The sequence below is a fragment of the Cupressus sempervirens genome, chromosome 3 (assembly GCF_028749045.1).
Source record: "Cupressus sempervirens isolate cs-2001-9-10 chromosome 3, ASM2874904v1, whole genome shotgun sequence".
In the NCBI taxonomy this organism is placed as follows: domain Eukaryota; kingdom Viridiplantae; phylum Streptophyta; class Pinopsida; order Cupressales; family Cupressaceae; genus Cupressus; species Cupressus sempervirens.
Genome location: NC_143120.1, coordinates 396,266,139 through 396,292,111, shown reverse-complemented (window position 1 = coordinate 396,292,111; position 25,973 = coordinate 396,266,139). Strand labels below are relative to the sequence as shown.

Genomic DNA, 25,973 nt, shown 5'->3' with positions numbered 1-25,973 from the left:
TCAACAAAAATCAAAAGAGACATAACGCTGATACAACAAATAGTACAACCCATGACGAATCATCTGAAGCAACGAAATCGATCCTCAGCCCTAAAACAATCAAGATATCCACCATAATGCAAAAATGCAAAAGACTGAATAGAATGTGCCTGTAGCATAATCTAGATAAAAACCAATGTTTATTGGAAAGAGATATCAAAGACCTTTCCAACAATATAAAGAATTCCCAAATCGGAGATCGTATGCTCAAGATATGTCTCCCGGAGTGCAAAATAGAACTTATGGCTTTGACTGTATAAACAGGAAACCAAATAGCATCAAAAGTCCGAAATAACTTGCACCATCATGACAATCTCGGAAAGAGCTTTCCGACAATATAAGATTTGTCAAAAAATACTTTCGTATGACCAAGATATGGCCAAACAACTACAGACAACTTTTTAGGACAAAACAAATCAAAGAAGAGACAGTTTGAAGGCCGTCAAATTTTGGCTCCAAGATTGATGACGTCACACCTGCGGCTGTCAAATCTCTGCGTCAGTACCTTGTTAACATATGCATGTCCTTCAACGATGCAAGCATCACATGCTTTTAAAGAAAAATAAAAATAAAAGTAAGTGTTTTTTGAAACTTTTATTTTTTTTGGAAAAACATCCGTTTCTTCTTTTTTAAAAGTGCTTGCTTCCTTTTTTTCTGATTTATTTTTTAATTTAAAAAAACCGTTGCCTCATGAAGCGTGCTTAAATATGGGAGCAATTTTTTGCTTCAAATTTCAGCTGTGTCCAAATTGGACAAATTTTATATGGAAGTAGGGGTTTTTGGGTGCTACGAATCCAACGGTGAGGTCCATTTGGGCTCAAAATACACCGAAAAAATGACCCCCCATATCCAATACAAAATAACTCTAAAAATTGAAACCCTCTGAAATAGAAAAAAGCACAGATCTGAAAGCCAAGAAAAATCTCTCATAAATTGAATAGGGGCATGAAGATCTAGAGCTCTAATACCATGTTGAAGTTGATGAAAGGTCAACCCCACAACTCCTAAGAATCACTTGCATGCAAACACCTGTCATAGAAAGAGATAAGAAAAAACTATGGAGGCTAGAATTCCCAGATCCACAGATGAGACATTCTTGATGAGCAAAAAGAGAAATTGTTATTATCAAAAGTGAATGAATAAATTACAAAGAGATCAATACTTATAAAAGGAGATCAAAACCCTAACAGGGTAATACCTAGGTTGCATGATAATAATTAATAAAAGAATTAATTATTATATGCCTAAAGTTTAGTTTAAGTAAACTAGAGATAATAAGTGACTTAATAATTAAATCAAAATTATTTAATTAATAAGGCAATATCTTATTACTCTAACAAAAGAGGCATATGCGTCCAAGTGAATGTGTTTCCATTACATGCAAAGGCTCCCAAGAAGCCCGATTTTGGCTTATGAGCAAAAAATATCCCATGCATCACATCTTGCAAAGCCCAATTTTGGCTTGCATGCATGTGTTGCACATTTTGAACATGCACTTGGCCTTCCAAAGCCCGATTTAGGTCTTCCAAGGCAAAGCGCTACATGTAGAGGGGCTCTTCTATTATTTCAAGACAAAATGTTACATGCAATAGGGCCTCCAAACCCTGATTTGCCAAAGAACTTGAAAAGAACATCGTTTGCAGCAAGTTTTTGCATCATTAGATGCACATGTAATGTAGGTTCTAAACCACAATTTGCTGTTGGGAAGGCATTTTCAAACAAAAGGTCACTTGGAGAAATGCAAGCTGCGCTTTGAAGTGCATTTGCAACATCATTTGCATTGTTTTGCACATGCTTTTCTTCGCTCCATGGAGTTTCTAGGATGGGGACATTTTAGGGGATGTAGACGTGTTTCCGTTATAGGGATGGGGCAAAGCCAAAATTTAGAGGACGGTACCTTAGGGGACGACAATTGAAAACGTAGGGGATTTTTTATATGTAGAGGTAGAATTCAAATATGCATATCATAACATTGATAGACCATTCACCATAGACATTTTAGAAGATTAATACATGGAAAATTAATTAAATGAGAAATACTAGGTACTTGTAATGTCCCCATTTTTGTTAATATTAAAGTTTCAATGATTAGCCTATTATTGTGATCCTCATAGGCTAATTATTGTGGATAGAGGGTCTTCTGAGGTAGTGACTTGGGTTGGGAAGGTCTTGTCTTCTTCACAATTCAGTAAACTACAGGTTAGTCTTCATTTGGCTTAGATTGGACTTTGTTTGGGCTTAGTTTTGTGTACTTACTATTTGTGGTAAGTTGAGTGTTGATTGAGATGGACCTTTTCTATTTTTGGAAAGTGCATTTGGTCACATGGAGAAATAATAGGTATGGCTCCTATTCAAATGGTATATTTAAATGATGAGTATTTTGGGAGTTATTAGATTTTTGGTGGCCAAATTATTATTAAATAATTAAATGACTTTTTATAAAGTTATAATTTAACTTTATAATTTCGCTAAAGTTGAGGGTTGAGTTATCATTGGAAAGAGCCATTTGTTAATTAGTTAAGCCAAGTCAACTGAAAGAATCTAATGGAAGCTTCTAATTAATGTTGTGTGGTGAAGCTTCTTGAGTGAAGTTACATTTTGGCAACAAAAGGGAATCTGGAGGTTATAAATACAAGCCCATTTGTTGAGAAAAGTATGCTTAGATATTTTATTTTCTTTTGATGCTTTTGTGGCTTTTTTTGAGTTCTGATTTTTGTGCCCTTGGTGAAGTATAAGGGTCTAAATTATGAGTTGTTCCATTGGATCTAAAACTGAAGTATTGTAAATTGGAATGTGAGATTTTAGTTTGGGTTTGCTTTGTAAATAGTTGCTATGGTGAAACTATTTGCTAATTCTCTTACTGTTTAATCTGTGTCTAAGGAGATTGTTTGCTGGAGGTAGCCTTTGGATCTATGGAAGAGGGATTTTTGCCAACTGCTATAGAAATTGATAGAGTTCAAAATTGGATCTGTGAGACCAGTGTTGGAATTATTGTTGCAAGTTGACCATAGCAAGGAATTTCAGGGGTTATTATAGTGGTATCAGAGCTTGCTTGCAAAGTGTTTGATGAAATGTCAAACAACTAAACTCCAAAAGAATCTAGTGTTTGACGAAGTTATAACTGGTTGGGGTTATTACAGTACTTCCATTATAACAATATAACATACATATATAGAAAAAATCAAAATGTCTAAAGGCTCGAAGTATCATGCATGAAATCAGAATGAAATAAAGAGAAGTCCGACTAAAATATTAAGTAGTAAATACTAAATGCAATCTTTCTTCATTGTCTCTGCTGCTCTATGTTTTTTTCTTCCTCTTAGCAAGTATGTCAAATCTAAAAATTAGTAGAAGAGTTAATGGACCAAAAATGGTTTGAAGACCTGCGCAAACAACAAAAACTAAACAATTTTTTCGGGGTGTTCTAATGTTTTCCTGTAGCCAACTAGCCGGAAAAAAGGCAATGGCTAGCAGCTTCGGGGATGATTAGGGGATGGCTTGGTATTGCTGGCAGTTCCCAAGTTTCCTACTTTTTTTTTCCGTTTCGGGTATGTTTCCAAATTTGGCAAAAAGGGGATGGCTCTAGGGACAACAAAAATCCGTTCCTGCGTCCTCGATTCATTCCCGGGACATGTATGGCCCCAAAATCATAGGGGACCTGTCCCTGTGGAACACTGATGCATTTGCATCTCCAAACCACGATTCGAAGCCAAGGGTTGAATCTTTCAAAGGCATTTGATTCTGACATCCAAGCACACTCCCAAAACCCAATTTTGAAGAGAACAAGTTCATTCCACCTTCTTCTTCCTCCAAATTTCACTCTTTTCTCTCCAAGTAAGTGTAAGATTCCGGTTTTGATTGCATTTCTTGATCAAGTTGCTTATTTGTTGCATTCTTTTGCTCTTTAGCATCCATTTGTTTAAATGCAGCCATAGATTTTTGTTCCAAGTTATCAATTTGTGTCAAAGCAAGGGATTTAAACATAAAATAAAATACTTCTTACTGTTTTTGGTTTATTTTTGGAGAAAATTTGGAGATCTTCCCTCAAGAATGCAAGTACATTTACATGCTTTCATCTTCCATGTTCAACCCATCATCCAAATACATCCAAACTCCATATTTTTAAACATGTAATCTCATCTCTAAAACCTAATTACATATTTTCACCAAGTAAAAGAGGTTTTACCACATAATTGCATCTCCAAAACCCAATTTTGGTCAAAAATCATATTCTTTAACATAAAAACTCTCATCCCACAAATCCATATGCTCCCAACTTGCATTCATGGCCATATAAAGCAAAAGCCCTACTTTGCCCACATGCAATCCACCATCTAAACCACAATTTTGGCCATTTTTGCCCAAAATACAAGCTGTTCCAACCATTTCCAGCCTTTTCAAATGTTAAAACAAGTATCTAAATCATACTTAAAACACTTATCCTCCATGGCTCTACCATTATTGTCCAAATCTTGAAACTCTCATGGTTTCAATCCCATTGAAATTTTCATGTTGCACCAAACTCTTCAAGTTAAGATATGTGACATCCTGTCAAGAAGATATTCTTCGAATCAAAAGAAGCAATAATTCATTTGGTCTCCACTTTTGTAGTGATAGTCTTGGAACTTAAGTTCGTGTGGGAATCAGTTGTGCAATTTTTATTTATTTAAAAGATTCAATTAAAGATGCTGATGGAAAAGTTGTTCCAGGTTTACATCTAGACATCGTTCAGAAGGTGTTCAAAGTGTTGGAATCTGACAAAAAAGAATTCACAATTGTGGAATGAGGAAAAGCTTGATTACATCAAAAGAGAATAGAGTGACGTGGAGTTCAGAAATCACCGATTCAATGATCATTCATGATTGCATCACCAAGTACAAGGCCTTTGTCAATAATCTACAGGATTGATTCATTTAGAATCAATAATTTCAACATTTCTTCAAGCGTATTTTCGGTTTTGTAGTTGTAGAAGATAGATTACGTGTAATTTGATTGCATGTAATCCGATTACACGAATCTTAAGTCATGTAATCTAGTAAATCGTCTTTCTTAGTTTGAATTAGTCAAGGTGGTTGAGCTTTTCCCACCTTTTTCTCCTTTTTCTCCGTTTCTCACTTCTTTTTCCTATATAAAGGAGTGTCCCTCATTGTAAAAATCATCTTTTATATATGCAAGAGAGCTCTGCCAAACTTGTGCAAGCGTATCTTTGATTGTGTAGTGCAAAGTTGAAAGAAAAGTGAATCAAAAGAAGCAGTTGTATTCAAGGCTTTGACTGGAAGCATTTGTGATAGATCAAATTGGAAGCTTTGTTTGTGATTGTTTCTATAATCTTTATTTCATGTTATTATTATATATTTACTAGAGTATAGTGAGTACAAGTAACAATTGGAGCCCAAGCTTTGTCTGGGAGCATCTGTGGTAATATAGACTAGAAGCTTTGACTGTAGTTTATGTTACTGTCTCATATTCACGCATATTGTTAGAACTAAGTTATAGCTTAGAAATCCTCTACTTTTGGAAGTCTGTGCGCCCCAATGGTACAGGTTATTCTTATAAACTAGGAAAACTAGACATAGATCTAAGGCAATACACTCTCAATCAGCCTTTGAGTTGGTGTTTGGTATTGGTATAACTGTTTCCAATTGTTAGATAGAAGTGTAGTTAAAGAGATCAAGCTTACCCATTACCGGCTCTGCGAGTAAGTGGAGTTCTTTTCCGAAGCAAGAGGAAAGAATATTGGTAACACCCTTATAAATATCTCTTAACTTGTTGCTTACCTTGAGTTGATCCAAGGAATGGTGAGAAGGGGGAGCCTTCCCTTTAAATTAGGAGAGACTTTGTCTCACATGCTGTGGCTGGTCAACCTATTTTGTGACTGAATTTGCATAAACTGTTGGTTGCAAAATATCCACCCAACAAAGGTACTGAGGCTTAATTAGGTATTGTTGTTAAATTTGATTTTTTGATACATAAAGACACATGATAATTATGGGAAACTGTCATGCTCTTAGCTTGAAACAACCCATTGAACAATTTCTTCTATTAGTATATCCTAGCTAAGGTCAAACTTGAACATAAATATTTATCTTTTTACTTAATGGTTCTTCTTTGCTAGTGAGCTTTACAACAAAATATATAGTCTTGAAGGCTTCAAGTAAAAAATAATAATAAATACCTTGCTTGAATATATGCACCAGTCATTGGAACACAAGAAAATATCATAGCTACATCATCATCCAAGACCTATCTCAAATGCTAGCACATGAATTGTAATGTTGGAATGAAGTAATGCAGGCTTAATATTTTTTGTTTTTATATTCGTGTTGATATAAGGGATTTATCTTTGTTGATATGTATGGCTTATTTAGTATTTATGCACTGCAGAATATCAGCTCTTTTGGGAACAATGAATATAACATACCAGATATTAGGTTCCATTTAAATTTATGCTCAATAGATATTGAAATGCCAATAAATCATGCTTTCCCAAGGTACAAACTGACCCCTGATATAATTGTAGTATTCGAGGACATCTCTTGATATCTGCAATATTTGATGTATAATCTACTAGTTTGAAGACCAGAAACATTAGTACCCTTGGGACTTGAGTTCAAGGGCACTCATTAATACAGCACGATTAAGTAAAACCCATTTCTAGTAGAGTTCTTTATATTTATATATTCATGATATTCTACAATGGCTCTTTTCTTGGATTGCAATGGATGCAAATTGGAGCAAGGTCATGAAGAAGAAGAAACCACCTTTTAATCAGTTTTGTCATGATTAATGTCTAGTGAGCAGGCAAAAAACAATTCCATGGAAATAAAGCCTTATGTGTCCTACATTGTGACTTTGCAATCTTATCATGGAACTTTGAACTCTTATTATTGATTGGGTATTATAATGTTGACTGAAAATATTATCATCAGTTGCCCTTGCTAACTAGAATTAGAGATGCCATAATTTTAAGCTTTCATATATGTTGGAAGCGTAATTCATAATTTTTAATGCAGGTACAAAATGCTTATGCCGTCTTGGAAAGGTAACTAGCATTTTTATTTATATTGTCTTTAACTTCATAATAAGTTGTAAGAGATTATCCTTGGTTTGTTGTTTTTGATAAAATCCTTGGTTTGTTGTTATCTGAATAATATGGTTTGTTATAGTTGCCTAGAAAACTATTGTATCACACTTCTAATACTCCTGTATATAAAAATATAAAAAATTATGAGAATTTGTGATATTATTTTTAATAAATAGATAAAGCCTTTGCACTATGTATACTAGTTGTGTTTTGGCTGGTTTTCTTACTAAAATGTGGTAGTAACAAAATCAGTATAGTCAGCCTTTTACATTAAAACTTCCCTAGTTTATTTCATTTCTTTCCTGTTTATGTTCATGCCCAGTCATATGTCAAAAGTTAAAACAACTAGCAAAAATGTTCAATGCTGGTTTGCATTCTTGGTCTCTTAAATAGAAACAGGGTTATAATCCAAGATATTTCTCATCACAATGCCAATCTTGCAGAGTTAACCCGAAAAGAAAAAAAATAGTTAAACCATGTTTTGGTCCACAGGCGTAATTTATGGGCATTTTGCAGGACCTTCCTTCAGAAATGAACATATAAAACTGGAGGTTTTGGGCACAGTGGGATGGAATTCTTTATGACTTACAACCAAAGAAATAATTGAGATACCTAGTCAATGCATTTGATCCATTCTTAGAATAGTTGATAGCAATAAATGTATTTGAACTTTGTTGAAGATAATACTTTTGAAATTCTCAGATAGCTCATAGTGATACATTGTCACCGCTTTCTGAAATTTTCTTTTTCTGGGTAAATAGGACTTTTTAAAGGATCCATTGCGAAAAACAACTACGAAGACTACATTGGAAATTGTGATGTGTTCTTTATTATCATCAAATGAGGACAGACAAGTATACGAAGTTTTCTTTAAAATATTAGTATAAAAAACAACTTCATCTACTGTTACTTCTACAGTCTCGTACAAACAGGCAAAAAACTCCAAGGACTTCAGAAATCGTTGGATCTGGTTACTTGGTGCTGGTTTTCCGAAGAGCCCAATATGCCTTCTTTATTACCACCAATTATGACTAAATCTAGAAAGCTATCTAAAAAATATTAACATTAAAAATTTAAAAGCAACTTGATTTACTGTTCTTAGTGCAATCCTTCAAATACAGTTCTAAAACCCCAAGGACAGTAAGAACCATTGTATTTGGTTCTTTGTGCTGCTTCTCCAAAAACACCAATGTGCCCAGTTGCATCAGAACATACTGTGAATTAGTCACCATCTAATCATTTCTCATCTTGTGTTCTGCAGTCTTTGGTTCGCATATTTTGATAAAAAGGTATTTGGCAATAGTATAATCTTCTGTCCGGCATGCAACTTCAGCTTTGAAGATATGACTATGTTTATATTTCAGTTTCACATCTGCAAACTTGGCTATGGTTAGAGGGGTTTGGTTATGTGGCATGGTGGGAGGGATTGCAAGGTTTACTTTTTTGGTCACATGGGTGACAAAATCATGATATTCAAGTGTAATGACCCCTTGATTTGACCTTATTATATGATTAATCCTTTTCCCTCATCGTCCCCCTCCTCCGCACTCCATCCTTGACTTCCACTCTTTGACTTTCCACACCATTTCCCTGTATGATATATTGGGTCAGCCTTCACTTCATTCCATTCCACCTCCTTATTGTCATCCATTCACTTCCTCTAGAATCTTTGAGGCCACTAGATCCATGAGATGCAGTAGAGCTGCGGATGAGGATGGTTTCCAGGTAGAACTTTTCAAACTTGGTGCTTCAGTCCTTGGCTCATATCTTCCTACACTCTTCAATAGAGTGGTTTGTACTGGGTTTCTTGAGACCTGGTTGTGACATGTGATTTATCCTATTCATAACTCTGGGCCTGCTTCGGACCCCAGTAACTACAGGACTATCATGATCGAACATACATTTGCCAAACTTTACGCCACTGCTCTAAACACCATTTTATCTAGAGAACTGGACAAGAAAGGTTGTAGGGCTAAAGGGTAGGCTGGTTTTTGGGCTGACTATCAGAATATGGATCACGTCTTCACGATGAGGGCTATTATTGAGGAGGCTAGGCATCGCTCTGAGAAAGTCTATTGTTGTTTTGTAGATTTTCGTAAGGCTTTTGATTTTGTTCCTAGGATGGCCTTATTTCAGAGACTTAGTGAGATTGGGATTTCAAATATGTTATTGACTGCTGTTATGAGACTGTATGAGAAGGTGGCTAGTAGGCTCAGGACTCCGGAGGGTTTTTCAAATCCGATTCAGAGCACCATTGGGGTGAAGCAAGGCTGTCCCCTTTCTTGTACTTTGTTGGGATTGTATATTGATGAGCTTGAGGATTTTCTTGTGAACTTTTCACAGCCTGGTGGTGGGTGTTATTTGCATCAGGTTTTGATTTCCATTCTCCTTTTTGTTGATGATGTTGTTCTCTTGTCCTCTTCTCCTGATAACTTACAAAGACTCATTAATGGTCTAGCCTCTTTTTGTGATCAGCGTCAGCTTGTGGTTATTCTGGCCAAGACTCGTGTTATGATCTTTAATTGCTTAAAGACCTTTCATCTTCATTTCTTTTTCTAGGGGCAGGAGGTTGAGATCACTTCTTCATACATATATTTCGGAGTTAAATTTTCGGGACCCCACTTTAGTTTGAGACTTGCCATTCAATCCATAATTAGTAGGGGCATGGGTTCTCTGGCCATGATTGAGAGACAACGTTTCAGACATTTCGTCCAAGTTGCCCCTCTTGGACTTCTTGGTTAGACCAATCGTTCTTTATGGCTCGATGGTTTGGGGGCCTTCTCTTCTTGCTTTAGATTGGGCTTCTATTGAGTGTGTTTAGACGTTGTTCTTATGGTGCATCATTAGATGTCACAAACTCACCCCCCACAACATTGTCCTAGCCGAGTTTGGAGCTCATCCTTTCAGACTTTCGACCATTTTTGGCTTGATCTGTTTTCTCCATCGGCTTTGTGGTTTCATGGATTCTGATGTTGATTGTCACAGATACTCTCATCTGGCATATTGTTCTTCTGTTCAGATTATGAGATCCGACACTAGCACTAGATCTCGCTACTGGTACACCTTGACCACCTCTTTGCTAGGTTCGATCGAGATTGACATTGATTATCTCCCTCAATACCAATTCTTGCTAGATGCTCCTACTCATCTCCTCCCCTCTTGTCAGGAGTTGAATGAGTATGTTAGATAGGATATCTATAGGCAGTATATTATCACTACTTGGTGTAATCTTCCCGGTGGATTACGCCTTAAGATGGTATTTTATGCAGAGAATTTTCTTGAGATTCAGAATGGTATTATTGTTTGTCCTGCTTAAATCTATCGGTGTTGGTGTCACACCCTTTGATTCTCTTTGGGCTCCTTTAGAGTTGGTTCTCATCGTCTTCGAGTTCGGATTGATCACCATTTGGATAGAGAGGATCAGGTTTGTTGATTATGTACTTTGGAGGAGGTTGAGACTGAGACCCATTTCTTATTTCGTTGCCCTATCTACTATGAGATCAGAGGGAGATTTTATTGTCTTTTCAGAGATTGTTTTTCTCTTTCTGAGTTCTTCAATTGTGTTGATCAATGGTGTCTTGCACTTTATCTTTGGAAGGCCACCTAGCTTCATGAGCATACCCTTTAGTCAACCACATCTCAAGACCACACCTTAGACCAACTCATCACCGCTTTTTTCTCCCCCTTGTCTCAGTTATGGGGCGTGAAAAGGCCTTCCAACATCACTCTCTCTAGATCAATCAGACATTGTACCAGTCTTTCCAGGCAACGACACTCCTCTAGTGGATCTCGGTAGCGTTTTATCACTTTGTATCATCCACTGTTATATCCTTCTGTGACTAACTACTTTGTACGAAGGGAGGATTCTTAGTCCTTACCTTGTGTTTCTTGGTCTTGTATCTTGTTTTGTTTTGTTCCTCTTCTGTCACCGTTTGGTGATCATGCTGCTGCTGGCTCTTCTGTTTGTATGCTCAGTCCCATAAACCTTTGTGGTTTTTTGTTGGACATTAATATTATTATCTTATTTTATCTATGATGGTTGACATTTCAACAACACCATATTATTCCACTTGATGGGTCTTCCACAACCGGTGATGTTTGTTTGTTTGGAATTCATATGCCAATGTTACTATTTATGTGCTCCTTGCGTGCAATAGAATCTGTTGTTGCTTAATTTTGTGAAGTTCTCATCTTTCATCATTGATGTATTCTTGCACGTGTGGATGCATATCAGATAGAGAAAAAGTGGGCTCATCTTATTACAAACATTTTAGCTGATTCTGTTGTGCTCAACCATTCAGTTGCATTTAATAGGATTCACTTGCAATAATAGTCATCACTCCATACCCAATTCTGCCATCGAACTTGCATGCTATTGTTAATTCATTTCCTTTTTTAAAATACTAGATGTCATTTTTTATTTCCCGAGTATAAACGATAGTCAAACTTCTTCAAACAGACATGATAATTGTGTTTTCCTTAACTCAATATTTACTGTAGTGTTTGACACGCATAAACCTTTTGTCACTTCCAACAATTGCTTCAATTGACCAAATGAAATTGCTCGGTCCGTTACATGTGAATGTAATGACTTCACCAACATCTGGTTGGTCTGCTTCTTACCTATTTCCGTGTCAGCCCGATAACACCCAGGATTATTAATTAGGACATTTCCTTTGGAGTATCACCTCCCAATGTTTAATTACCCAATGTATTGAATCTTACTAGCATCAAAACATTGAAAATTTCTAGTCACGACAAATGAAAAGTCTCCATCCCATGTCAAATACCTTTAATGTTCGTTCCTCATTGCCTTAACATACAATTACCTAGCTGCCATAAAAATCCACCAAGGAAGAATGTGAAACTTCTATGAAACCAAAATAGCAACAATAGCTCGACACAACTTCTTGAGCAATTCTTTCCTCATGGCAATGACTCCCAAGAAAACAAGCTCAATGTATAGGTTACAGAGTTCACTCCCTACAAATGCGTAGATGACGTTTCAAAGACAGAGATAAATATTTGTATGTTCTCACACAATTCACAAGTCCAATGACATGACATCAATGTAGTTGTTGTTGGTTATATAGTTCAAACTATCATTCTCCCATGTATTCATTTGTATAGTTTATTCGCTATTTCCAATCAGAAATGGAGATTAAAATCAAAATTCCATCACGCCCAACCTATCCTCTTCATACGTGCCTTCCTCCTCATACTCGACCAACTTGCTCTCTTTCTCCTACACCTACTAGTCTTTCACCACGTACACGTATGCAATGTGCTTGACTTTCACCTCGCACGTAGCCTGCTTGCCTCCCTTGTATGTGAGCCTCTTGTTGTCTACTTCATATGCGGGCTACTTTTCTTCCTCGTATGTGTACGAGAGCTTCTTCTTTTCCTCCTTGTACGCGGGCTTCTTCCCGTACGTGACCTTTTTCTCTTCTTTCCCATGCTACAAATCTTTCTTCCCATACGCGACATGTTTCTTTTCTTTCTTGTGCTAGAAGTCTTTCTTCCCAAACATGGCCTATTTCTCTTCTTACTCGTGCTATAAGTCTTCCTACTGGATACCGCTATTGCGGGCTCCACTTGCGAGTACCAAGGATGTCTTTTGTACCGTGGTTCTTTCAAGTCTTCCTACACCAATTCTCTTGCGTACCGCACATCCTCCTACTTGAAGGCTAGTCCTCCATCTTGTATATAAAGGGACAATGTTCATGTTGCTTTTTCTTTTTGATTTTATTATTTGCACTTTAGTCCTCCTCTTCCTTATTTTTTGTGTCTTCCTTTATTTTCTCTCTATGGCTCTCTTCTTTGTCTATAGAGTAAATAGAAAAATCTCCCTTCCTATCTTTATAGGGTTTCAATTTAGACCCATTGACTAAGTGTTTGAGGGGATTATTATCTAAGGTTGACAATTTTATTGCTCTATTATCCTTGACTTCCATTATCATGTATGGTCCCAACCATCGTATTTTGAACTTACCCAACTTTATTTCATTCTTTCCATTATACTTAAATCCTAATTGCCTCAGTTTAAATTTCATTTTCTTCAAATTTCTATCATGCCAAAAATCTCGTCTCCCTTGAGCCACTTCAGTAGCCCACTGAGCCATAGTCCTCCTTTCATCCAATTTGATTAAGGCATTTAGGTGTTCTCTTAAACTCTCCATATCCCCTAACCTGTGTTCAATAGCTACTCTTAGACTGGGTGCTGCATATTCTAGTGGCATCGTAGCCTCCTGCCCATACATTAAGTGAAAAGGGGTCTGGCTAGTGGTGGCCTTGTAAGTACTCCTGTAAGCCCATAAGACTGCTCTAAGCCTTTCCTCCCCATCTCCTTTTTCCCCTTCACAATTTTTATACAAAATGGTTACCAAAACTTTGTTTGTGGTCTGCACTTGATCGTTGGCCCTGGGGTAGTACAAGCTGGAAAATTTTGTACTCACTTATCACTATTTGGATTGCCTGGTTGACAAAGTGCACTCCTCTGTCACTTGTTAACTGTAGGGGTATGCCAAACCGAGTCACTATCTATTCATAGAGGAATTTGGCTGTACTTATCACCGTGTTGTCTAGAAGTGCTCTTGCCTCCACCCATTTTGTAAGATGCTTTGTTGCAACCACTATATATCTGCATCTATGAGTGTTGCTAGTAGGCATATAGCCCACAAATTCTAAACCCCAACGCTCAAATAGGTCCTGTGGCTGCGAGGGAAATAGTGGTATGAAGTCTCTTTTGAGGGGTTTCTCTACACTTTGACATGCATCACAATTGGGGATCCATTCTCGGGCATCTACATGAAGCGTAGGTCACCAAAGTCTTGCCAAGAGTACCTTCTGGGCTGTAGCATCTGATCCCATATGCCCTCCTTAAAGGCATTCATGGGATTACCTGAAGACCCCAAGGATCTCTTCCTCCATTACACATCTCCTTAACACCTCATCCGTTACCATTTTATACAATAACCCATTAATCAGCTGGAATGTTTTTTTTTCCAATATGATCTTTCTCCTTTCAGCCACTAGCATTTCTCTTGGAAAGGTAGCAGTAGATAGGTACTGGCCAATACCTTTGTATGATTGTGGGAGTACGACAATTCTAAACAAGTAGGCTTCTGGAGAGTCTTCGTTTACTCCATTTTTTGTAGGTTCTCTAGGCTTTATTCTGGACAATTGATTTGTAATCACATGACTTTTTCTTGGCCGAACTATGATTTTAAAGGTAGACTCTTATAGGGTTTTGTTGAAAATTTCATGGAGGATCGCTGCAATTGTTTAAGCACTGCTATTGTCTTTGGTATGTGTTTTCCAAAGGCATCTCTTCTTGTATTAATAACCATGAGCCTACATGTCTATTTGTTAATTTATAATTAATATTATAACATATTTATAATATTATTATTATATAATTATAATAAATATAACCATAATTATATATATTATTATAATATTAATTTATCTCATATAATAGACACACATAATTATACCTCATGATATACATACATATATATAAGATAAAGACATCCGAATTGAGTAAAACTTTAGCACTCCCTCTTAGTCAAGAAAGATAAATACAATTTGATAATCAAGGATAATGGTCTATAACTATTTTACTCAACCCATAGACATTCAATTTAATGATTATCTAAACTCTTAGTTGGTAAAACACTTAGTATGCATTTATACAAATAACTCAATGACTTTATAATTAATGTCTAAGCTCTTAGTCATAAGTCTCACAAAATGCATACTTACCAATATCTCTAATATGTATTTATACCAACAACTCAAAGATAGTCAATTTAACGACATCTAAGCACATAGTTGTAGATCTCGCAAAATACATATTCACATGATTTAAGTACAATACTTACTCAAAATGTATAGCACAAAATTTAGTCAACTGAAGCTACCACACAACAACGCTCCCTCTTAGTTAGGGAGGATAAACACAAGATCATATATCACCTCAATATAAGAATATCTTTGATCAAAAGATATTGATATCACATTTGATATCACGAGTATTGGTCTTCCAGAATATCAACATATGATATTCACCAATTACTCAAATAGGGTTTTGATATCACATTTGATATCAAGAGTATTGGTCTCCCAGAATATCAACATCCGATATTCACTAAGTACTCAACTAAGGTGTGATTTCACATCTGATATCGCGAGTATTGGTCTCCAAGAATATCAATGATAGTCACCAAATATTCTGAGTAATGGTCTTCCAGAATGTTGAGATGCAAGACATTCACCATTTACTCATTTTATTTGATCTCATAATACAAGTTATTGTAAGATCGTCACCTTACAACAACTTCTCCAAATACAAGTGATGATCATTTGGAGTTGTCACTTCCTCATGATGTACACAAGGGGTAGGCCCATTAAAATCGCATGGTCATGATGTATGAATCACGATCCTCGTGACTGTCACAATTTATTGATCACTAGAGAATCCATCTCATCATGGTTTACTCCCTTTGAATCAATATGATCAAGATCACCAAAGGTTGACTAAATCATATCCTCTATCTTGCTCCCTGTCTTTCAAGGTTGCCCATAATGAAATGTCAAGCTCCCTCTAAATCTCAATCTCCCTCTGCGTGCAATAATATTCTCAGAGGAAAAGATCAAGGCATGTGGCTCTTATAGTGCATATACAAATAAGAATATGTTAACATTGATTAGAATGTCAGTAATTTGACTAACATTGATTAGAATGTCAGTAATTTGACTAATGCCTGTTACTAACAATCATAAATGATTATAACATGGCTCTTTGTTTTATATTTTCAATAATAATCCTTTAAATAAGATATAATAACAAATATTAATTAAAATATAATTATACCTTCACTTTATCATTTTAAATTCCATGATGGATCACCTCATATTAGGCTTGCTACACATGATCACATGACTTTATGCGTGGGCCCAATGCTCTAGACTCTACTAACAAACTTTTCACTTATATTGTCACCGATCCTTAAGACAAGTTTACCTTTGCCCAAAGGTTATGTGGACCCTATCTAATAGCGAGTGACACCTTTTTTTAAAATTTCCTCTCCTTGTATAGTCTTATCAAGAAGGGGTCAACTACTAATGCATCGCCCTTGTCCTTCGATAACCCCTTATTTGTTGATCAAATGACCTGAATGTATTCCATAGTAGTCATCCTTGCAAACTGTCGAGTTTGTGTCTTACGGGCCAATAATTAATTAGTGAGTACTGTCAATTTATACCAATTCTAAATATATTTCTGCAGCAATGTCTTAGTCTTTCAATCCTTATATCTCCCTGCTCCGTGTCATACTTTCCCTTATCTCTTCGGCAACTTGTCCATGCGGCAATTTGACTTTGTATGCTTTTGCGTCTGCCCTATTCTATTATGGTGATCATGTTGTTGATGCAGTGCAGGTGTATAAGCACCAAGTAACGAAGATATGTTTGAATGTAATGGTGATGGCGATGGTGCACAAAGCGAACAACTCTCAATAACTATTATTTTGAGCTTTTGACTGCTTTCGCAATGCTCCCCTACTTTGTAGAGGAACCACATATCCCCAACGGCTTTGTAAAGTGTTACATTTTATGAAGTTTTTTCCTCCATTTCTTTCTGTTCATTCATGCAAGCACATTTGAATGATTGTGTAAATATTTACCTATGTGAATGACAGTCGAGCCTAAACACTAGATTAGTTAGTAGAGGACACTCAAAGGAAAAACAAGAAAAAAGATTCTCTCTCTTATACTTCTGGATAGTAGAAACTGAATGACACTTAGTTATTTATTGCTCTGCATATACTTGCAACCACCCCTGTTTACCAGCACCTTAAAGGTGAACTCTATGTCTGCACTCTTTAAGAGGTGAGACTTGGAAAAGCAGAGCAGAGTTGAAGCTCAAAATTAACAATAGAAGGCCCTCCAAAACAAGGTCACAAATATTGAGCGCTGTATTTGATCTTGATGTTAATGATTCACTCTTAAAGCACTTAAAGATTGCAGTAAAGCTCAGGTTTAGCTCTGTGGTCCCAAGCATTATTTTTGCTCCAGCGGGTGCTGCTGAAATCATTTCATTCTATTCATTTTTGTATAATAACCTGAAGAACAAGAGTCACTGTATTGCCTACATTTTAGTAGATGGCAAATCCAACCAGTTGTTAAGATTTTAATTTTCATTAACACCCCATCCACTTATAGTCTGTGGTGTCAAAAACTAAGCAAGTTTCTCTGGCCACAATGTCAAAAATATAGTCAGGGTCGTTAGGACTTCCATAACTAGGCTGGATAGTGTTGGTCAGTCCTAATCGCCTCGTGATAGAAACCTCTCCAAAACCCATATAACCATATCGGTGTCCATATCCATTTGCTGTTTATACCTGGACTTGTTTGGCTGCCACCCTGTAACTGAGAATAGCTTCTTGTGGAGAGTCTCTGATCTTGTGATTGGAAATATGGAGCGAACACACGATTTTTTATTGTTGATCTTATATGCTGTGCACAGATATATTGCACTCATCGTTTGTGAATTTTGGTTTTCATTTCTAGTACATTTGCAGTTTAGCTCTGATACCATGTTGAAAATTTCATGGAGGATCATTGGAATTGTACTAAGCACTGCCATTGTCTTTGGTATGTGTGTTTCAAAGACATTTCTTCTCATATTAATAACCATTGATGTAAAAATTGCCTGAGGAGATTAATCGCCTAGGCCTGAAAAAGTTTAATCGGGAAAAATGGGGAAAAAATCAAGGAAAAAATCGGGAACTAAAAAACCACTAAACTTTAATAAAAATATGCCAACTTTTTCCAGAATTCAATGTTTTTTTGCATCTAATGACTTAATTACTAACAATACATAAGAAAGAATCATGTTTAGATATATATCAATGCAAAAAGAGTTATTAATCGGTAAATTACTAACAAGTAAGTAGTGACAAGTTGTAAATTACTAACAACTAACAAGTTCACAACACATGAGAAGTATTCTCATAAATAAAGTGTCAAATGTAAAGAGTTCAAATAAGCACATCAACATGACTACAAATAAGTACAAATGTCAAATACAGGACTACATCTTCCTCTTCCTAGTCGCTTTACTAGCGAGTGTGGGAGAGGGTAAAGCTCTAGAACTAGAACCCTGCAGGGTTTGTGCCCGTGTTTGTGTCTGTGCCAATGCAGGAGATGGTGTAGCTATAGAGCTAGATGTCGGTAGCTCCACATTCATTGCGCGCAAGATGTCAAGGTCCTCTGCAATAAGCTCAATGTCATCATCCTCATCATCGCCCTCCTCGATGTCATCCAAATCGATGTCATATCCAGTTCCACCCCCTTCCTCCTCCGCAGCCTCGCTCTCCAAATTGGATATGTCCTCCTGTGTAAATAAGGGACCCTGCTCTTGTGCCGTCCAATCATAATAAGGATCTATCTCATCCAAATCGATTGGCCCAGGAGGATCTTGTTGTGCCTTTTTCATGCGCAATTTAAGATTATATTGCACATAGAGCATGTCATTCATCCTCTTTTGGGACAACCTGTTTCTCTTTTTTGTGTGGATGGCCTCAAACAAACTCCAATTGCGCTCACAATGTGATGCGCTGCAAGGCTGTGATAGGATTCAGAGAGCAAATTTTGCAAGATTTGGAGTGCTTGCACCCCAAGTGGTCCACCAAGCCACTGCATCACAAAAATTGTACAAGTTAGAAAATACTAATAGACAACAAAAAGTGAAACATAAATGTTAATTTAGCATTTGAGATTCAGAAGTTTGCAAATGTATTACCTGGGGTTTGTGTAAGCCTTTCTCTCTTGCAGAGAGAAGTGGAGAACACCTTGCCCCCTGCTGAAGTGAAGATCTCCTGCTCAGCGATGATTTTATCTCTTGTTTCCTCGCTGGTTACCATCTTTTCGACGCACTCACTTAGGCCTCTGATGACCTCTCCATCAGGATCTGCATATGTACTATCAGCCCTAAAACCAAAAACCAAAAACAAATAAGTCTTGCAATTTTAGTACACACCCAACACCTTACGAAAGCAAAATGAACTCAATTCTTCATTAACTTAAATTTGAGTAAGAATGAGCTTACGATATACCTAAAACGTGGGTTGAGGAAATATCTTGCTGCATGAATGGGTTGGTGGAGCTGATTATTCCACCTTCTATCAATGATCTACCAAATGGGTTCATATTTGATGCTTTCCCCCTTGTAGTAATTTTTGACAGATTCTTTGGCCTTGTCCATGGCCTCATATAGTTCACCCATTGGCGTTTGGTCTCCATCAACCAAACGCAGAACTCTGACTAAAGGCTCAGACACCTGCAATATAAATTTGAAATTAGTTGACAAGTTACAAAATTATTATTTACTTGAGTTACAAACTTAGTATGTTATAAAGTTGTAAAGTGTAAACTAAAACTTAAAGTTTTGTAGTTACCTTTACTATTTCATCAGCCTTATCTTCAAAATTATCAAACACAATCCGCACAACATTCTCTCCTTCACTCTTCTTTGAAAATGTGGAAGCAAGCCATTTTTTGGAAACAAACATTTGCTTCAAAGAAGCCAAATTATCGAGAATGCTTTGCAATGTCAAAAAAATCGTTGCAAACCTTGTGACGGCAGGCCTGACAATTTCTTTGCCATCAGTGTGCTCTCTCATCAGGCTAAGGACCCATGGGTGATTGTATATGTATTTTGTCACCCGCCTTGCATCCTCCACAATTGGAGTGACCCACTCAAGTTTGCCCATGTCCTCCAAAAGAAGGTCAAGGACCTGTGCTGCACACGGGGTCCAAGAGAGAGTGGGGTGCCTCTGCTGTAGGAGTTTTCTTGCCAATTGTAAAAGCAAATACTAATTAGTTTCCAACTTTTCAAAAATATCAAACTATTAAAAATTCTTGTTGTGAAATTCACAATGTACATGCAACATAGAATTACGGTTTACATGCTAATACATATGCAGCAGCATTGTCTGTGATGATTTGCACCACATTTTCAATGCCAATCTCTAAGACCATGTTCTCCAACATCAATGCCAATGTCTGAGCATTTTTTACCTTGTTGGAGGCATCGATTGATTTCAGGAACACCACATTATCATTACAGCAAGCCAAAAAATTAATTATGGTCCTGCTCTTCCCATCCGTCCACCCGTCAGAAAGAATGGTGCAACCAAATTTTGTCCATTCTTGTTTTTGTTCCTCAACAAATGCTTTGGTCCTCTCAACAACATTTCCAATAAGCCTACAAAAACAAAATTTAGTTATGTCTTAGATTCTTAGTAATTTAAAATTGATTTAGACTTTTGTAATCAGCATTCTAATTTCTAGATAAATTAATTAAAATTTAGAACTAAGTAAAAAGTTAAAAATTAAAAAGAAATCGAGTGTAATAAATTTATTCGCTTACCTGCAACCCAACACAAAACGAGAAGGGGACTTGTACCCCTTTCCTGCAACTGTCAACCCTGTGGCCAAAGCCTCCCAATAGGGACTATCAACAACACTAATAGGAAGGTTGTTGAAAACCCAGAAATCTGCTAGTGCATTGTCCAACTGGTCATGGACCTCCTTATTCCATCTAGTGGCCTCTAATGAAGGTTGTGCATCAGGTGTGTGCCTCGGCATAAAATAGCTCCCTATCCCAAAAGCACCTGCTGATCCTGATGGTGCGGAAGTGCTAGGAGGTGTAGGAGTGGGAGTGGGAGCGAAACTCGTGAAAGAAAAAACACCCTGTTTGCAGACACGTGGCCCACCGTAAGAGCCGGCCATGCTCTCAATGGCTGCCTCCTCCTCCTGAACATCAACGAAACTGCCCTGGGTCTCTGTTATGGCTGCCCTGACATGCAATTTATTCCGCTCTCTTTGCAATTTTTTTTGGTCTCCAGCTGCGAGCAAGGCATTTGTAAACCTTTTTATTTCTTCTGTTGTACTCTCACAAGGATTCGTATCATGTTTTGAGATCCCTGCGATGTGATATTTGAACCGGTAAATGCCCCTGGATATTACTTTTTCACATCGAATGCAAATCACTTTGGTTGGTTCATCGGGTGCTTCATAGGCATATTTCCATGCCTGATCTCTCGCATTCTTTGGCCTGGTGCCAATGTAGCCTGAGGGGCATGCAGTTAATGGCCATTTGTCTGCCATTTAAAACTGCTACAGGCTGCCTACACATACAAATTTAAAAAAAAAAAACTATAAATAAATTATAACAAGATCAAAGTTAACAGTTAAACAAAGAATTCAAGCAAAATTCCAATAACAGCGCCAATAAATTGAAATCTAAATAACATTCAAACAAATTAGCTGCTAGGGTTTCAAATTTTTCAAAAAAGTGCAAATTTCTAGCATAAATTCGATCTAGAATGGAAAAAAATGCAAATGAATGCATTTAATCTTGCTTACATTCATCAAATGCATTCCTAACTAATTAGGAATGTATTTTATCCATTTACATGTAAGAAAAAAAAATACAATCTCTTGCAAAAATAAAAACCAAAGATTCAAATCACTTACCTAGTAACAAAGAAATAGAATCAAAAGGCCTCCAAATGCACTCGATTCCGCCTGTTTCTTGCCAAGAACTCCTCCTCTATCCTCTCCTCTCCAAAATGCCCTAAGCAATGTAAAAACATAATGAAAAAAATGTGTTTTTTCGTCACTTTATGTGACTGCCGGGCGCGGGCGATTTTCTTGCAACAAATCATGATTTTTAGGCAATTTTTTAGGTTATTAATCTGCGATTTTTTGGAAAAAATCTGCAAAAAAAAATCGCGATTTTTGGGGCGACTGAATCGCTGGCCCCAAAAAATCACGATTTTATCTCGTATCGCCGATTAATCGGTGATACTCACATCTATGTAATAATAACCATGAGCCATAAATAGACATGTCCCTTATAGGGACATGTCTATTTGTTAATTTATAATTAATATTATAATGTATTTATAATATTATTATTATATAATTATAATAAATATAACCATAGTTTTAAATATTTTATAATAATAATCTATCTCATATAATAAAGACCCATAATTATACCTCATGATATATATATATATATAAAGACACCCGAATTGACTAAAACTTTAACAAGTTCAACCACCTACTTAGTCTTCCTTGGATAATAGGTTTGTTAACCAGATACATAAGAGCTTGATGATCTACAAAAAATGTCAAAGGAGTGGCTAATAAGTAATGTCTAAACTTTTGAAGTGCATAGACCATACCTAGTGCTTCTCTCTCCATAGTACTATAATTCTGTTCCGCTTTTGAAAGTAGTCTAATAAACACACATAATTATACCTCATGATATATATATATATATAAGATAAAGACATCCGAATTGACTAAAAGTTTAACAAGTTCAACCACTTACTTAGTCTTCCTTGGATAATAGGTTTGTTAATCAGATACATAAGCGCTTGATGATATACAAAAAATGTAAAAGGAGTGGCTAATAAGTAATGTCTAAAATTTTGAACTGCATAGACCATACGTAGTGCTTCTCTCTCCGTAGTACTATAATTCTATTCCTCTTTTGAAAGTAGTCTACTAGCAAAGTATACAAGATGGTTCAGTGCCTCCTTTCTAGTTTGTGCTAGAGTGGTGTCTATTGCATGGCTAGAGCTGTTCACATGGACACAAAACTCCTTATTTTAGTTAGGATATATGAGGATTGGGGCTCCCACCAACCTCTTCAATTCTTGGAATGCTTCCTCTTGATCCCTTCCCCATGCAAATTTCTCCCCTTTTCTGGTTAATTTCTTTAAGGATAGGGATACTTTTGCAAATCCCTTTATAAACCTCCTATAGTATCCCATATGCCCTAAAAATGATTTGACACCAATCACATTCTTGGGAGCCTCCATGTCAACAATGACTGATTTTGTCAGGATCCATTTTCAACCCTTCTTTGCACACTATGTCGTAGGAGCATGTCTTGGGGGACCATGAATCGACATTTCTTTGAGTTTAATGGCATTCTAGCCCTTTGACATCATTCCATGCATTCTCCTGTAACTTTTAGGTGATGCTCATTCCCATTGTAGATAGACCAACCATCCAAAAAAGACTTTGAAATTCCCTATTGATATCCCATCAAATATGTGAAGAATAATTTTTTGAAATGTGACCAGCGCATTACACAATCCAAATGGCATCCTGTTGCAAGCATCTACTCCATCCTCCACTATGAATGTTGTTTTCAGTTTGTTCTCCTTGGTAATGCTGATTTGGTTGTACCTTGAAAGCCCGTCCATGAAGGAGTACGACTCCTGTCCGACCACTTCCTCCAAGATACTATTTGTAAAGGGGATTGGAAAGGTGTCTTTTATAGTTACAACATTTAGACACCTGAAGTCTACACAGATCTGGATTTGATTTCCATATTTTTTCAAGGATATAACTATTGGCGAAACCCAATCGGTTGTTTGTACTTTGAATATTATGCTCGCATCTAGTATCTTAGTGATCCCCTCTCGAACCTTAGCCGCATAGTTCTTATTCATTCGATAAGGCCTCCTACGTGTTGGTCCTTCTCCCGATACTAAAGGTATCCGATGGACGTACAGTTCTGGTGGCACTTCTTTTTAAATCCTTGTACGTCCAAGCAAACACATCCTTTATTACAATAATAGATAAGACGTCTATTATTAGTTAATGGTTATCTTGTAAATATCTTTAGCTTTAGTTTGCTTTCGTTTTTTTCTTTCTCTGGAATAGAATGTTTTGATTCTTTACGATCGTTTCCTAAGGAAACATCGTCTCATTCTTTTGTATAAATTGACCTTTCGGTCTCTGTTATTAACAAGCAAGTATTTACCAATTACCTCATAATATGGTATCAAAGCCAATTTTCGAAATTATTTTGTGATCCTTGCTTTCTAAAAATTTTGAGCTTTCAACTAGGGTTTTTTTCTGAGGTTTTTGTGTCTGAGATTTCGACCAGTCTGCCCTAAAAATCGTGACTTCCAAACACGCTTTTCTGCAACTCCCGTCATCTGCAAAACGTGTGGAAGTCGTGGACAATTATCTGCAACAACCTGCAATCTCGACCATTTGTGGAGTTAAAACTCCAATCTTCAGTGCGGCCTCTGCCTCTAATAGAACTCTGTAACAAAAAATGACCATTTTTATCAAGAAATCTGAAGTTTTTTCAAGCGTTTTTCAGCCAGGGCCGTTTTTTTTCGAAACCCTAATTTTTGGTGTCGAAAAAATATTTTGTTTGCAGATTCTTGGTGGGTTTTTCGAGAGCTCAACTAGGTTGTCGTCCGTTTTTTCTGGGTGCCTCGATTTTCGAGCCAGCGGATTTAGAAAACGACAGCAGATTCCTTCTGGGTCTTCCGTATTTTTGCCTCGAAGAACGTGCCTTCACAGATTTTCATAGTTTTTCATTGAAAAACGTGCCATGGCATCTCTGACAAATATTCTGCTCGAGCATAATTCCAAATTCAATGGTCGCAATTATGGAACCTGGAAGCAGCTCATCATCGCAATCTCCGAATATCGAAACACCGATCAACTTGTTCTGGGTGTTAAGCAGCGTTCGACTTCTCCGGGCCCTGATCAAGATACATGGGATCTGAACAATCGAGAGGCAGTAAGGCTTCTCAAACTCTCTGTAGCTGATGATCAGCTTTCTCAGATTCCATCCGACAAGACAGCGGCCGAAATCTGGACACATCTCAAAGGTCTTCATGAGACTTCCGACATGAGCATCACCTAGATCCAATGAGTGCTAAGTGTTCCATTTATTCTCATGAGAGATGAATTCATGTTGAATCACTACTCATGAAACATGGGTCATCGAGTTTGACTCAAAAATCACACCGTTAAATCCTGATATTCATATCACAATTTGACTAGATGTGGAAGTTATCTCCTACTTATCAAGAGCAAAGCCTTCTTTCTGAAAAACACTCTGTTTTCTATTGTCATGGATGAGTGCACCTCGCTCCATGCACACCGGAATCGGATTCAGGAAATCCGTGATCAGTTACTTGCCATCGGTTGCAAGATGGAGGAAGAGGATATTGTGGTAATCACTCTTCGGAGTTTACCAAATTCCTATGAGCATTTTATCGAGACTCTCAACATCACATCTACTGGTGTTGATCTAAAGTTCACTGATCTCTGGACCCTGCTGCTTCAGCAAGATCGGTGGAAACAACAGTTCGGTAGCAACTCCAGTTCCACCTCCACTGAGCAAGCCTTTGTTGGGAAATCCTTTCAGAAGGATAAGGGCAAGTTTCAACAACCATCTCAGCAGAAGTCTTCTGCTCCAACATCCGATGGTACCAAAAAGAAGAACATTCAATGCAATTACTGGCACAAGTATGGTCACATGAAGGTTGCATGTCGGAAACGCTTAGCTGCCCAGTCTAAGCAATCAGGTTCGCAACCCAAAGCGAATAGTGCAGAGCACAGTGAGCAGGTGGAATCTGCCTTTTACGCCTTCATGGCTAAAAGACCCGCAGATCATGTGCAGTCATCTGCCTGGTACATTGATTCAGGTGCCTCTCGACATTTCACTCATCGCAGAGACTGGTTTACTGACTATCAGCCTTATTCAGATTCTGTTATCTTTGGTGGTGGAGAAGAGTACACGGTTGTTGGTAAAGGCAACATTCAAATTCAGTCTGTTGGGAGGAAGCTCATATTCCTCGATGTGTACTACGTTCCAGGGATGGAACTAAATCTACTCTCGGTCAGTCAGTTGCTGCGACATTCTCCACACTTGGCAGTCACCTTCAGTTCACATCAGTGCACCATCACTGATCGGGCGACTAAGTCTACTGTTGCAGTTGGTCTTGAGGAT

At 37.2% G+C, this 25,973-nt stretch overlaps 2 protein-coding genes across 8 annotated transcripts in view; one reads left to right on the top strand and one right to left on the bottom strand.

Annotated features, from left to right (window-relative positions):
- Window positions 1–25,973, top strand: part of LOC149566687 (uncharacterized) — a 289,371-nt gene that overhangs the window by 67,906 nt on the left and 195,492 nt on the right. For all 6 annotated transcript variants that reach the window (XM_089820000.1, XM_089819997.1, XM_089819995.1 and 3 more), the window contains exon 5: window positions 7,053–7,081. In XM_089820000.1, coding sequence (XP_089676126.1) covers window positions 7,053–7,081 — 29 coding nt within the window. The remainder of the gene's footprint in view (window positions 1–7,052; window positions 7,082–25,973) is intronic.
- On the bottom strand, window positions 19,250–21,740 carry LOC149566688 (uncharacterized). 2 transcript variants are annotated; one of them, XM_089817424.1, is made up of 2 exons: window positions 19,585–21,740; window positions 19,250–19,466 (listed from the first exon to the last, which is right to left on the bottom strand). In XM_089817424.1, the coding sequence occupies exon 1, from the start codon at window positions 21,296–21,298 to the stop codon at window positions 20,555–20,557; it is 744 nt and encodes a 247-aa protein (XP_089673550.1). In that variant the 5' UTR covers window positions 21,299–21,740; the 3' UTR covers window positions 19,250–19,466; window positions 19,585–20,554. The 2 variants fall into 2 exon arrangements, with proteins under 2 accessions (XP_089673550.1, XP_089673552.1); XM_089817426.1 differs by having other exon boundaries at window positions 19,760–21,740.

What these genes read in the sequence shown, in the direction of transcription:
- LOC149566688 (XM_089817424.1), bottom strand. Translation starts at nt 21,298, where the DNA reads ATGGCAGACAAATGGCCATTAACTGCATGCCCCTCAGGCTACATTGGC.